The sequence below is a fragment of the Myotis brandtii genome, unplaced genomic scaffold, assembly GCF_000412655.1.
Source record: "Myotis brandtii unplaced genomic scaffold, ASM41265v1 scaffold1803, whole genome shotgun sequence".
Classification (NCBI taxonomy): Eukaryota; Metazoa; Chordata; class Mammalia; order Chiroptera; family Vespertilionidae; genus Myotis; species Myotis brandtii.
In genome coordinates this window covers 22,832-38,201 of record NW_005356686.1, presented here as the reverse complement: position 1 = coordinate 38,201, position 15,370 = coordinate 22,832, and the positions used below count along the sequence as shown (strand labels likewise).

The 15,370-nt window shown below is 43.9% G+C and overlaps 1 protein-coding gene across 1 annotated transcript in view; it reads left to right on the top strand.

Annotated features, from left to right (window-relative positions):
* Positions 1-3,165: 3,165 nt before the first annotated feature.
* Positions 3,166-15,370, top strand: part of LOC102244300 (ribonuclease 4-like) — a 27,701-nt gene continuing 15,496 nt past the window's right edge. The window contains exon 1 of the mRNA XM_014537644.1: positions 3,166-3,289. Coding sequence (XP_014393130.1) covers positions 3,166-3,289 — 124 coding nt within the window. The remainder of the gene's footprint in view (positions 3,290-15,370) is intronic.

Genomic DNA, 15,370 nt, shown 5'->3' with positions numbered 1-15,370 from the left:
GGATAAGTTCCCCATGACCTTGAGTACTAAGCTCGCCAGTTCAGGAAATTTTATAGAGATTCAAGGGAGGGATAAGTTCCCCATGACCTTGAGTACTAAGCTTGCCAGTTCAGGAAATTTTATAGAGATTCGACCATGTTTTCAGCCCTTTAACATTGTGGCACGGTGACTACCAGAACTCCTCCAGCCATTATAGTAAGACTTTTACTAATAATCTTACTGACAGTAGCCTGATTTACCACTCACCCCATGTCTTTGTTATAGGCCCCAATCTATTAAGAAACCATAGTTCGCCCTAACCGGTTTGGCTCAGTGGATAGAGTGTCAGCCTGCGGACTCAAGGGTCCCAGGTTCGATTCCAGTCAAGGGCATGTACCTTGGTTGCAGGCACATCCCCAGTGGAGTGTGTGCAGGAGGCAGCTGATCAATGTTTCTCTCTCATCGATGTTTCTAACTCTCTATCCCTCTCCCTTCCTCTCTGTACTAAAAAAATCAATAAAATATAAAAAAAGAAAGAAAGAAAAAAAGAAACCATAGTTCATCTTTTCTAGTACAGGTTGGAGAAGGAGCTTATTTTGCATCCTGTATTACCACCCAGAATATTACCTCATTGAATATCAGCACTATTTTAGTGCTTAGGAGATAAGGAGAAATCTTAATACCTGCTAATCTCACCAGGAAATGGCAAGGCTCATGAGCTATTTAAGTCTTAGAAAGAGCACTGAGCCAATTGCGGCCCAAAAGATTTTTGGGAATGCTCATTGCAGCCATTATCTCGCTGTTGTTATTCTTACTACAGCCAGTGTCACCATGGTGGCCCTTTCTGAGTCTGTACAGACTGCCACATTTGTATACAATAGGGTATATAATGTAACTAGGGAATTCACTATACAACAGCACATAGAAAACAAATATTTGCTAGACTATGGGCAATAGAGGCATCCATTAAGTATCTAGGGGAAAGACAGGACAGGCAAGTACTCAATTGTGATTGGGAGCATAAGCACATGTGTGTCTCCTCTTTAAAATGGAACAGTAGTCACCAGCAGTGGATTGATGTTAAAAAACATCTATGGGGAATCTTTCATGATAACCTTACTGAAGAAGTAAACATGTTGCAAAGGCAAATTAAAGAGTCCTTACTTGCTATGAATGAACATGAAAAACATATTACTGCTTGGAATGTGGTATAGGAACATTTGGAGTGGATAGACCCCACCACATGGTTTCCTAGCATCAGTTGGTACCCGATGGGACTAACCATTGCTGTCATTGTAATTCTCTTCGTTTTTCTTATAATCTCCAAAATCAGAACTCCAGCAGTGAATGTGCTTCATGGACCAAGACATTCCAAAGCAAAAAGTTTACCGCCTTCCTCTATTTTCCGCAGCCAGCAAGTCAAAAAGGGAGGAGTTGTGGAGAAGCACGGGACTTGGTTGAAAAGTCTGTAAGGAGGATTCGCCAAAAGGTCAGAGGCCTCTAGGGGATTCTTGCCGAACGTGGCAGACCCTGCCTTGACTTGTCCAAACAAGTCTGAGCCCCTGGGTGTTTTACTGGAATCTTTATGTTTAGACTTCAAAACATCCTTGTTTTAAAGACACTAGAGCAGTGATGGCGAACCTTTTGAGCTCAGCGTGTCAGCATTTTGAAAAACCCTAACTTAACTCTGGTGCCGTGTCACATATAGAAATTTTTTGATATTTGCAACCATAGTAAAACAAGCTTATATTTTTATATTTATTTTATATATTTAAATGCCATTTAACAAAGAAAAATCAACCAAAAAAATAAGTTCGTGTGTTACCTGTGACACGCGTGTCATAGGTTCGCCATCACTGCACTAGAGATACATGTTTTTACTTAAGGATACTTACCCTGCTGATAGTATCTAGGGAAGTGGTTCTCAACCTGTGTGTCGCGACCCCTTTGGGGGTCGAACAACCTTTTCACAGGGGTCACCTAAGACCATCGGAAAACACATATATAATTACATATTGTTTTTGTGATTAATCACTATGCTTTAATTATGTTCAATTTGTAACAATGAAATTGGGGATCACCACAACATGAGGAACTGTATTAAAGGGTCGCAGCATTAGGAAGGTTGAGAACCACTGATCTAGAAGTTAATTTTAGTTCAAGCTGTTGGTACAATAAAAGCCTAAGGAGGCAGGCAAATGGGGCTGCTTGGTTCCTTTAGCCAGGCAGTCCCTTAGCCCTCTCTTTCACAGAAACATGTGTTAGAGTAATCATTCATCTACAGCTCAGGATCTGCTGTCAGTCCCTACAAGGTTGAACATGGAAAATGGGATGTGTACTCAGACAGTACCCTCAATTCCTGCTCTCTCTCTCATGGTAGAATGGGTTCGGGAATAGAGTGGATGTTGAGAAAGGTGGTCTTTGGGTGGCCCGAGAGCCAATGTTGGATGGGGAAAGGGCTGCATTGAAGCTTGAGTTCTCAGGATTTAAGTTCTCAGGGACCAGGGGAGAAGGTGGTTGCTGGTTAGGAGGGTCTGAAGTTTTGGATTCTACTGCAGATGATGGAGAGGGAACACATAAGGGGTGAAGGTCAGTGGTCTGCTGGGTCAAAAGTAGGTTCAGAATCAGAAGTGTTGCGGGTATGATTTTTTGTGTGAAGGAGTAGGATCTGATGGGTAGAGGAGTGACAGAGAAAGGTTTGGGACTAGAGGGTGAAAAAAGCCTGGATGTAGGGAATCTATGACCATTCTCCATCATGGTGACAGCAATTATCTAAATTGTGCAATGTGTTAAAATTGAAAGTTCCATTTTTAGGCCATTAAAATTTATCATCTAGTTTATATCATGGACAAACAGTATTACAAAAGAAAATGAGGTGCTTGGGCATGATCTCCCTTGTGAGTATGCAGAGGAAGGGTAAATGACAGACCACAAATCCAAAGATGACTGTTCAGGGCAGATGTCCCCACTGCTAAACAAATCACCAGGAGAAATGAGGGGTGACCCTCTGGACAGGATCCAATCAAGAAGGATCCAAAGCCAAATGGTTGAGGAGTCTTCAGGCCTAGCACTAGGATTTTTGAGATGAGAGACTATTGAAGAGTCCGTGAGAGTGAGTGGGCAGAAGACACGAAATGAGGGGAATTGTGGAATGTCTCTCACCTAGAAAAGATTGGCTGGTGCGGGATGAAGGGTCAACAATGGAGAAAGATTCCCAATCCTGCATCTTCCTTGGCTGGTTCAAGAGGGTCCATAAGGGACAGAGGCCTAATTGAGGCCAGCAATCCAGTTACTGGAGTAGGATTCAGAGGTAAGCACAGGACAAGCTGACGCTGCCTACTGCTCTCTGAGTAGCAAACTTAGGGTAACAAAAGTGAGGACGATGGCTCCTCTCCCCGCTGGAATCCTCCCGGCTTGCGGCACCAAATGTTAGTCACTGAAGGAGAAATGCACAAAGCCAAAGTGGTAAGGGATTATACATTTAATAGTGAACCAGGGAACAAAATTCATGCACATTAAAATGTGATTAATTAGTGGAATTATTTTAATATTGTTATTTGCCCTTTCTTTATAATAGAAGTGTCAGAGATGAAAGAAAATTAGTAAAAGGCATATGAAAATCTTCCTCCTGTCAGAGTCTGGGGCACACTACGGGACCCAGAGTCAAGTCCCAGCAGACCCACAGTCCCTCAAAATCACGCGAGACCCACACCCAGCCAGCCCCACCCACATTGGGCGAGATCCAGACCCAGCCGGTCCCACCCTTGTCAAACCCCACAGGTCAGGGGGTGCAGCCTCAGGTCCCCTGGCTTGGCGCTGGGCGGGGGGCGCGGCCTGAGGTCCCCTGGCCTGGGCCAGGGCAGGGAAAATGCCTTGAGGTCCCTGTTAAGCCCTGCTGGGTGGGGGGTGCAGCCTGAGGTCCCTGATGATTGCTCCTTAAGGCACATTAAGGGATCTCGGCCTCCACTGTGGGCGCAGCCATCTTGTGTTACGGAAACCCTGCCTCTGCTGGGGGTGCCACCATCTTTGTGACAGTGTGATGGTCAATTTGCATATTCCCTCTTTATTAGACTAGGTCATCTGGATACCAAATGGGCTGAACCCCAAAATGGTGCCAGAACCCAGGGACAGGGAGTGAGAGAATTTAAAGGACTCTAGGCAGGCGTTTTCTGCGCAGAGAGTTCTCTGGACTGGTCCTGATCCTAGAAAGGTACAGAGGGGACGGATATTGGTCTTAGCAAGTGGAATGTGATCTTCGCAAGTGGAATGTGGTCTTAGCCAAAGAAAATGTCCATTGTGAAATGGCCTAAAGGTCAGTTACCAGCGGAAGGGGTATTGATCCAGTTATTTGATCACAACTAACATGCATTTGATTGGAAGTAGCAGGGGGACTAAGGAAGCTATGGCATAGCACGAACTTTTAGTTTCATGTACCTCACCCTCCAGCATGTTTTGTTTGTCTCTTAGTATTTAGATAGTACTCTTATCATCTTGAGTGGTGTTGGGAGGAAAAATTTTCCTACCCATTTAGGTTCCTGTTTGGGGGCCTGTGAATTAACTGATGAAAACAAGATTAACAGGAGAGACTAGACAAAGTTTATTCATGTGCAGATGAAGAAGCACAAAAGGGTGGAAAGAGGATGAACTGGAGTGTTCAAGGCAGGCTCCCAAGATCACAGGCCATTATGAAGCCACATCAGTGACTGGCCTGATCCCAGGTGAAGGTGAGAAAGTGAAGGGAAGTACATTTTTGCCCCTTCCATAGATGCTTGGAAATTACTCTCTGAAATCTTCCTAGAACCAAGGACAAAGGGTAAAATGCTTTCAAGGCTGTGCAGGTTATCATTCCTGTTGATGATTCCCATTTTATTATTCCCATTTCTCTTTCCAAGCCCATTTTACTTCCATCCATCCAACAGTGTGAACTGGGAAAGAAAGGGGTTCCAACATCTGAGCCCTTGTGCTGGGGTCCAACCCCAGCGGGTCCAGAGGTCCCCAAAGGTGTGGACGGAGTCGGCGAAGAAGGAATGACACGGAGACAGCCTTCAGTTGATCAGCAGCCTAGTCAGGACCTCTAGCCAGGATCTCCACTGATTAGGATCTGATGTTTATTGTCTTGTTACATCTATATTTATACCAGCCGATTTTAATCCTGTCAATTTCTATTGCAAAGGTTAGGGCGTTTCTTATCTCCATTCCAGGGAGTAAAGATTATGTAGCTTAAGCGTGATTGTTTGTAGTTAAAGTGATTAACTACCCGCCTGGCACTTAGTTAAGGGGTTGTATCCCCTCCCTAACCTCAGGGAAAAATCCCTACCTGGGGAAACAACCTTTCTCGGAGAGGTGACCTTGGTTAAAACACATGGCGCTTAAGGAGAGCAAACATATTAAGAACAATATGCTATATATGCCAGGTCCCTTGAAACATATGCTGTGCAGATGTTTCTTTCCTGCAGCGACTGTGTCAAGCAGCAAGGATGGACCGGCTTCCGGCACCCTTGTTTGAGGCCAACCAGGTACAGCTTGCACTTTCCCAGAGTGTGAGCCCTGTGTGTGAGCCCACCAGGTGCAGTCAATAGCCTGGTCTCTAGAACACACAGAGAAGGGCCCCAGTCTCCTCCCTCCTCCCCCCAGCCTCCCGACACTATCAGTTTTCCTCAGCCCCAAGGACAGAGTGCATCTTCCCTATGTCCTTTCCCACCCCGAGTGCCAGCCCTGGATATTGCTCAAGGTGTCTGAGGGAAGACAGAGACTTGGGAAAAGACCTAATTACCTTTCAGGATAGGCAGTTCATGGTCCTCTTGGTTCTACCCATTTTAGGAGAATCTCCCCTGCCCTTCCCTTGTAGGGCTAGCACCAGTGCCTCCATTCCGTATTTAAGGGTAACCCAGTTGTTCCAGCTCTTGTGATAGCTTATTGCAGTGGTATTAATTATCAACCAGGATTTCTGAGGGGAAAAAAAAGACCTGATGCCCTGGCCTGGTGGTTTAGTCGGTTGGAGCATCATCCCGGGCACCAAAAGGTTGTGAGTTCAATGCCTGGTCAGGGCACATACTGGGGTTGTGGGTTCAATCACTCATTGGGGTGTGTGTATGAGAGGTAGAGATGGGGGAAGTGGCCAATTGATGTTTCTCTCTCACATTGATGTCTCTCTCTCTCTCTCTCTCTCTCTCTCTCAAAAAATCAATAAACACATATTTTCAGGTGAGGAAAAGGGAGCTGGGAGCCTGAACTCTGCAGTCTCCAACAGAGCCACAGACATTGTCTTCTCCTGAGGAGAAATAAGCAGTTAATTCAAGGACTTTGTTTTATATCCAAGTGCTGAGAATTCTCTCCGCAGAAGCAGCCCCTACAGCTGTAATACAAACCAGACCTTGATAAGAGCTCGGCATAGGCAAGGACCAGGTTATCAGAAAGCAATGGGAGAAAAGGGGTGGAGTGGGGGAATCAGGGAAGGTTTCAGAGCAAAGATTACCTTTGGGACAACTAATAAGGATAAATGGGTGTTTTTTTATTAGGCATAGGGGGAGGGAAATTCAGATAAAATAATGGAAGTCTATAAAGAGAAGTAGACGCTCCTGGTAGAGCACTGTGTATTTAGAAAATAACAAGTTCCTCCATGTGACTGGGAGGAAGTGAGGGATGGCACAGAAAAGAAAACTGTAGGCCCAAGTAGAAGTACCTTCATTACCAAGCAAAATACTTCAATATGTAAAAGATATAGACAGTTACTTTGAACTCAAGGGATGGAAGGACATAAGCAATGGAAAGGAACTTCCATCATTTTTCCATTATACACGCAAGGAGACAGAAGGTCACAGCAGTCTCAAGGTCAGACAGCCACCTTGGCAGCAGAAACAGAAACCAGCCTCAGGTCCGCAACTTCCAGCGTAGTGTCCTCACTACACTGTGCTACCTGATGTGTCCTGGGTGAGGAACATGGCCCAGGAAGTACATCCAAAGGACTGCAATATCTCATGAAATTGATCTCTTCTAGTTCTGATTTCCCTGAGAATTTCCCCACTGCCCTTCTTGTGTGAAGTGTGGTGGGAGAAGGCAGGATATGCCGGAAGCCAATTCCAGCACATCAGCAGGGATGAATCATCTGGAGATGGCAGAGGGCATTTCCCCAAACCTGAAAAGGATGCATAAAATGATTGCTTGCTGCCAGACAGCTGAGGGCATTAAATGTTATTGCCTCCTACTGGCCAAGCACCTGAACAGCCGCAGGCAATTCCTCCAATCTGACAATGGACTCTGTATACAAAACCCTACCCTTTGATATGTATATCTACCTTTCCTTAGGACAATTTGTGTTAATAAAAAGCAAGGGGTCTTGAGACAAGGATAACTTAGTTCCTTTAGCTAAGTCTTCTCTGACTCCCCAATATGCCTTTCAAAATTATGTTTCATCTCTGGACTCTTGATTAATTTACACACAGTGCCTTCTCCAGATTCCTGAACCCTTCTAGATTCTTGATTAATACCACTGGCATTAATTGGCGTCTGAGATATGGACATTTGGAGAAGAAGAATTCACCTGAGCAGAGAAAACAACACCGGTATGGTGGTAAGATTGAACTCTGTGTAGAGCTTGTACCAAGCTCTGGAAGTCATGAACCAGAGTGGGCAAGAAAAGTCTTTAGTTTTAAGTCAGGTTATAATGGGGAAGAATTTTGTTAAAAGGCAAAATTATAAACAAATTGTAATATTATAAGGTACTTTTTAAAATCAGGCTGAAGAAAAAGTGCCTTGGTCATCTTTAATGTGGTTTCTTGTTCAAATCATAAAATACCTAATTTTTTTTGAGGATTTAAAATCTGTAATTTCTAAAAAGCTGCCGGATCCTCCACTACTGATTTCAAAGGTGTCTGGAGAGGGTGGAGCTATCAGCTCTGTCGCAAAGAGATTCTCTAATGCTTTGTTTAAAAATTACCAAAGAACATGTTGGGATAAGCAAATGTTGGCAAAAATAACTCTAAGATATAGTCATTACTTTAGAAAATGGAATAGAAAAAGATTTAGGAAAAGAACTTTGATTTGGTGTTATTGATCTGTCATTATTTATTAAGTATGCCTTTAGTTTAATTGGGAAAAGATATGTGGCCAAACTACTTACTGAATTTCCCCCCAAATCAAGCAGGAGGTGGGGGAAGGGAGACACATGGTGATCCTGTATGGACACCCACTCCCCGAGTATGCTATTTTAAAAAATCTCATTCTTGCCACATTTGTAAAATTTAGAAATGCGTCTGGGATTTCTGTATTTGTGAAGAGAGAAATTAGCTTAAAAAATGTGCACACGCCCTAACTGGTTTGGCTCAGTGGATAGAGCGTCGGCCTGGGGACTGAAAGGTCACAGGTTCGATTCCGGCCAAGGGCTTGTACCTTGTTTTCGGGCACATCCCCAGTAGGAGGTGTGCAGGAGGCAGATGATCGATGTTTCTCTCTCATCGATGTTTCTAACTCTCTATCCCCTCTCCCTTCCTCTCTGTAAAAAATCAATAAAATATATTTTAAAAAAATGTGCCTACACTTGCCGATTTCAAATATTAGAAAGTTTTGAGCTAAACTTAATCTCTTTACGAATGCTACAGAATAAACCCCAAAGACTGTTTTTTTCCTGCAAAAGAAAGATGGCGGAGATGACCAAAAGTTTTCCATAATAGAAAGTAGTTTACTTAAATAATAATGGACTGCATTCAAAAGTTAACATTAAAACTGCTACAAAATCAGTAAATTATCTCTGTTATAGAATTTGCCAAAGTAAATGCCTTGAATAATTATAATTGGCTCTAGAATTTCAAAAAATGGTTGAAATATAAATAAATGATATATTAATTATGAAAATCTAAGTAGCCCAGGTGAAGACTGGCTACACCTTTTGTTAATTAAGAAGGCTGACTTCCCCCAGCAATCTCTAAGGAAAGAATGTGGTCAATTTACATCTAAAATGACCAACCTAGGCCAAACTTGTTTTTCTAGCCTCACACATGGTTTCCCAGAGCTGCTGGCAACTTAAAACTTTAAAGCTTGCTGAGTTAAATAAAAAAATTGTTCAATAAATTAGGTATTTTGAAATTACAATATATTGAAATGTTAATCTAAATTTACCTCATGAAAAATCTAGAGGACAGAATGGAATATGTTGATTATATCTTATATTTTTTGAAATTTATTCTTAAAAATATAAAGGTTTTATTAATCTGAGAAATGCTAAATATTTGACTTGCCAGCTCTAAAAGTTTAAAGTTCAAATTAAGTTAGAAGAAATCATATACTTGTGGTAACAAAATATAAAAATTTATTTTTGAGATAATCATTTTGTATTTTCTCTAAAGAAATTAACAATTTAAAATATATTAATATGCCAAGTGTGATATGTGATAGATCCTCCCTTCCCCCAACTGGTGGGTGGAGTATGACGTAACCTGCAGCCAGGAAATACCTGAGTGACTAACCATGTACCTTTTATGGACTATACATTAGACCACCAATCCACACCTGCCAAATACCCTAAGCCCTTGTCCTATATGGACAATGCTGTAAGCCACCAATCAGTGTGCACTGAGTACAATACGCCCCCACCCCTTCTCATTTCACCCCTCAAAAGGTGTGCTCACCCCTGCACGTGCTGCTGTCCTCCCCTTGCGAGACTGCCCGGCAGGTCCTTCTCCTCTAATAAAGCCTGTAGTCCTGGTTTTCGGCCTCTGTCTGATTTTTTATTTTTGGTGCCGAAACCCGGGAGAGGTGAATGGAGCGTGGACGATCTTCGAACCTGGCCCGAGCTTCTGACTCCTACTCTGGCTCTGCTCGGTAGTACGGTTCTGAGTTGATTGGCCCGCTCCAGACACCTCTCGAACCCTGCCGCACCAGACACATTTATTCCAAGTCAACAAATACCTATATTATTCTGAAGGCTCTGTAGTATTTCATGTTGGGAATGTAGCATGATCCATCACACAAATTTTCTATTGTTGGACATTCATAACATTTACAACTTTTTACATGTATGCATCTATATAATAAAAGCCTAAGCGACCATTACAGCAGAATGACTGGAACGACTGGTCGCTATGATGCACACTGACTACCAGGGGGCAGACATTCAAAGCAGGAGCTGTACCCTGGTGGTCAGTGTGCTCTCACAGGGGGAGTGCTGCTCAGCCAGAAGCTGGGCTCATGGCTGTGGAGTGCAGCTGCCACAGTGGAAGCTGTCCTGACTCCACATCAGCAGGCTCAGCATGCTAGGATAAGCACGAGTGGTGCGGCGCCCGACTATGATTTGGGCTCCTCCATGACTGCCTGTTGCTTGGTGCACTGCTACATCCCCCGAAGGGTCCTGGACTGCAAGAAGGATGTCCGATTGCTGGCTTAGGCCTGATTCCCCGGGTTAGCAGTTGTACATCCCCTGAGGGGTCCGAGAGGGCACAGGTCAGACTGAAGGACCGCCCCCCCTCCAAGTGCACAATTTTGTGCACCGGGCTTCTAGTTCTAAAATAAAAATGCACTTAGTACAGCCGGTGTTGTTCAGAGGTTGAACGTGGACCATGAACCAAGAGGTCATGGTTTGATTCCATTCAGGGCACAGGCCTGGGATGCAGGCTTGATCTCCAAAGGGGCGCATGCAGGAGGCAGCCAATCAATGTTTCTATCTCTCTGTCCCTCTCCCTTCTGTGCTCTCTAAAATCAATAAAAACATATCGAAAAAAACAAACAAACAAACAAACAAACAAACAAAAATCTAGCCCTGACCGTGTAGCTGTTGGTTGGAGCATGTCCCACACACCAAATGGTCATGGGTTGGATTCCCAGTCAGGGCACATACCTAGGATGAGGGTTCCACTCCTCAGGCGGGACAGGTATAGGAGTCAGCCAATGGATGTTTCTCTCTCACATTGATGTTTCTCTCTCTCACTCTCTCTCTCTCTCTCTCTCTCTCTTTCATATTCTCTCCCTTTTCTCTCTCTCTAAAAATCAATAAAACCTATCCTCATGTGAGGAAACAATAAAATATCACATGTGCATTTGTATTCTTGTGTCGTAAGTCAGGTTCCCTGGCAAAGAGTCATTGAGATAAAGATTTGCATTCAGGAAGTTTACTGGGAAGTGGGCTTCGGATCAATACCTATAGAGGGGTCCATAGGGATCCTAAGTGTGAGCAGGTGCTCATCTGGGCTCCTTGGACTCAGGGTATGATTCTTGCTTTGGGTGCAAGGGGTCCTGGTCTCAAATCCCAGCCCAGCCCAAACTTTTTAAATTTGCTTTTCCTCCTTTGGGGGCTATTGCAAAAAGTTCTGTTCCGGGCCTGTTCCAAACTGTTAGCAAACAAGAGGTGCACTGAACTAACGGGAAGCCAATGACCTGTATTGGAGACGAAATTGCCTGGACTCTAGGGGCCCCATTGCTCCTGGGAGCAGCAGCCCGTGTCCCTTCGGGCTTATGCAGGCAGGGATGGTGTCCCGCGTCCTGCTGCCCAAGCTGGCCACGCCTTCGCTGACCATGTGTCTCCAAAGCAGATCTCCAGGGTCGCTGGAGGCCAGGGCGGGACTCTCCCACTGTGCGGGGTGTGTGTGTGTGTGGAGGGGGCTGCTGTGGTGCCAGCTCCAAAGGCGGGACTCTTGGGGTCTCCTCTGAGAAACTGAACGTGCTACCAACTACCCAGGGGCTCGCCTGCAGAGTCTCGCCTCCATGCTGCACCCCAATCCCATTAGTGTACACACACACTCAGGAGGACCCCACACAGATCCAAAGCAGGAGTCAGAACATCGTCGAGTTTTCTACCAGCTCCCTGTTTTCTTACAAAAGAGGAAGAAGTGAGTGAGAAACAAAAACTTCTCTTTCTAAGCCCTGCCCTTTTTTGCAACTTTGTTCCCAGGCCAAGATGGGATCACATTTCTGTTCCTCCTCCTGCTTCGTGTCCTAACTTTACCAGGGGCGCTCTGGTACTCCCTTCTTAGCTGAGGTAATTCTGGAGGAGTTTGTGGACCAGACTGGGAGCTGAGGAATGGGAAGGAGGCAAAAGTGCAGTTTTGTAAAGTTAGCGGTGCTGCATTCCCACCCCATGTTTACTTTCCGCAGCTGGACAGAGATGGCAGTGCGAATGCCTATAGCCTAGAAGGTAGAATTCCAAGGGACCACCGCCTGGGCTGCCCAGGGAGGCCCACACTTGCTCAAACCAAGGATTCTTTGCTTGCTACTAGGTTGATCGCCAGAGTTATGAAGCAGAACATGTTCAGTTCTTGCAATTGAAAATGACATTTGGTGTTTTCATTTTCTGTTTGCTCTCCTAAGTCTCCTCACCCTTAAGCCACCGACAGCCAGTGCCTGAAATTGTTGGAGACACTGCAACAGCCTCCTCTTTCAGCTTTCTTACTGCAACATCGGGATCCTCAGACTTCTTACTCAGAGACAGGACACCAAAAGACAACAGCACATGGGTATGACATGACATCTTTGTGTCTAAAGGACAGTAAAAGCAGTCTCAGCACTATTGTGGGGACTAGGGAAATCTCAACTTAGCCAAGACCCTCCTTTATGTCATTAAGAACCTTATAGTCAAGTCATAAATGTAATCACTAGAAACCCAAGTGATTAATTATCTGAACAGCAGGTAGCCAACTTCCCAGAAGCAGCCTCAGGTATTCATAAAGCTACTTAAACTGCAAGGATACCAACTAATATGTTAATTGTGTTACACTTCATTTCAAGCAATTTTTTTTAATAACTTAAAATATTTTTTGAATTCAGGGAAATACTAAAAGTAGGTTTCCCTTAAACAGTAACTTTCACAGGCACCTTTAAAATTAGCTTTGCTTTTCTAGAAATTACTAGTTAGAACCTGAAAGCTGTGTTGTGCATTGGAAAGCTTCTACTCTAGGAACCTTAGATATTCCTTGGGCCACACATGTTGTCTTTCTCTGTCCCTCAGTTTCCTCATCTGTAAAATGAGGATTTAACACAATGGTCTCTGAGGTCTCTCTCTCTCTTATTCTATGACAGCACGGAGTGGTCAGGTATTGCAACAGGACTCATAGAAAAAGAAGGTATTCCTATAAAAGGAGAAAAACTATCAATTGGCAAAGAGGATAGGAAAAACCATTCCAGGAATAGAGGAATGCCTCTGGCTTTAGTTGAAAGTGCAGATGTCAGGTTATAAGCAGGCAGAGGTAAGAGGCTGGTCAAGTTATTGTTGGAAGCATTTACCAGTGTGATTCACAAATTAAAGTAGATGGCTAAGAAAGTGGGCCAAAGCAGGCTGGCAAAACCACTCTTTAGGAGTTTCCATTATACTGTATTTGAGCAAAAAGCAATTTCTGTAAGTAGTTATTCTCAGAAGAACACCTTGAAATATTTGGGGGAAAGAGAATGGGCAAAAGCCCAGAGTTTGTTGAAAAGTGAGTGAATATTGTTTGTCTGTTTGGAAATAGAGCCATGTCAGCAGGCCTGTGTCCCATTCTCCCTCTATCAGAACTGTCTCCCCTTCCTGGAAGTGGAGGCATGATCCGTCTTTTCACGTGAACATCATCTGCTTTTTTTTTTTTTTTCTACGAGCAAACACAAAACAGTGTTTTTATTAAAGAAATGTAAACAAACAGATCATACAAACACATTTATAATCACATCTTCCAAACCCTTTGCCGGAGTCCTGCCGCCCACATCATCTGCTTTTAACCATTACTTCTCTTCTTAAGTAAGTTTCATGCCTATAGACCAAAACTATGTAAGAGTTATAAAGAAATGTGGAGATTAACCTTTTCCCTCCATCACACAATTTTACTATTATTCTTAAGGACAGCATTAAACATGTGTACTCTGTATAAAGGGGGAAATTACACCTGCACTAGAGCCCTTAGAAGGACAACCCAAGCTTCCCCTGTCTGTGCAGGGAAACTATTGGCTTGAAGAAAAGACATAGAAAAACATTTTAGAAAAAGGAGAATACCTTTCAAGTTCAAGTTGTCAGAACATTTTTTAAATATAAGAACATATTTTCCATTTGGCAATTGTTTCACATCTATTACAATCACTGGCAAAGATATAGCATTTATTAATCATGGACTATAATTTCCTGTTATATTTGGAAACACAAATGGATAAGACTTGGATGTACTTTAATAAAATTCTGAAACTTTCTTCTCAAAAAACCTCATTTTCTGTTTCCTCATAACCTCATTGTGCCAAGATGAAAATAAAACAATTAGAATGAAAGCAACCATTCACCATTCACCTGACTCTGCATTGTCAACCATGTAGGCAGGTTGTGGATTTCCCCAAGGTTTCTCAGTGAAACCCTAGAGGCAGAGAAGGGACTGTGTTCCTTTTTTTCTTTTTTTATTTATTAATTAGTTTACTTATTTATTTGTAACAGTCATCAGCAGGAAGCCCAGCCGCTGTGCTGTGGAAGAGCTCTGCCCATGTGATCCAACCTCTCACCTTCCACCCTGGCATCCCGCCCCCCCCCTGCCCCCAGCGGTGCTGCGATTCAAACCATTCAAACCCCTTTGGGCTGCCGCTGCCCAAAGATTGCAGTTTAACAAGCAACCCAGGTGTCTTCTATACTCAGTAAAGCACAAACTCCCAATGCCCTTGCAGGTTGGGCTCAGTAGATATAGCATCATCTCTCTCGGTCTTTCCCTCCCTCTTCCATTCTCCCTAAAATTCAATGGAAAATATCCTCAGGCGATGATAAACAAAAAAGAAAGGAAAGAAGGAAGGCCCACAAGCATGAATGACAACTGCTGGGATTGAGGGAGACGCAGGGTGCAGAAGCCAGAGTAAGATAGCGTGGGCAAAGGCAGGAATCAGGCCCAAGGGGGGTTTTTGTGCCTGAGAGGAGCAGCTACCATGCATTCTGGATCTAGTGGTTGTGTTCAGAGGCTGGAGGCTGCTCCCCACCGTCACTGCCAAACTAAACCCAGAGGCTGATCTGTCTGTGTGAGCTGGGCTGGAACTGGTGTTTCAGGCCAGGGGACTGTTTGTGTGTGAATGTGTTGTAACGTACCCCGCAAATCACAGAAGGACGCCTCAAGAAGTCGAATTAAAGAGTCACATTTATTGCAATCCGGGACTATGAGGGGTTATTCCCAAATCTCATAGTACCTATTTGGTCACAGTTCCAGGGTTATATAGGCAAAAAATCACAAAGATATTGATTACATCTCAGGGTTTGGAATGAGAAACCTGGTTCGCAAAAAAACCAGTTTACAGAAGCAGAAATTAAGCATGTTGATTACAGTTTTGGGTCTCCTGATCACTGAGTTGACAGAAACACATCATCTGGGATCGCTGGGTTGACAGGAACACATTATCTAGAGCCCTTGGGTCTTGAGACCACTGAGTTGTCAGGAAGTCATTATCTAGAGCCATCGAGGCAATTTAGAGTAATTGC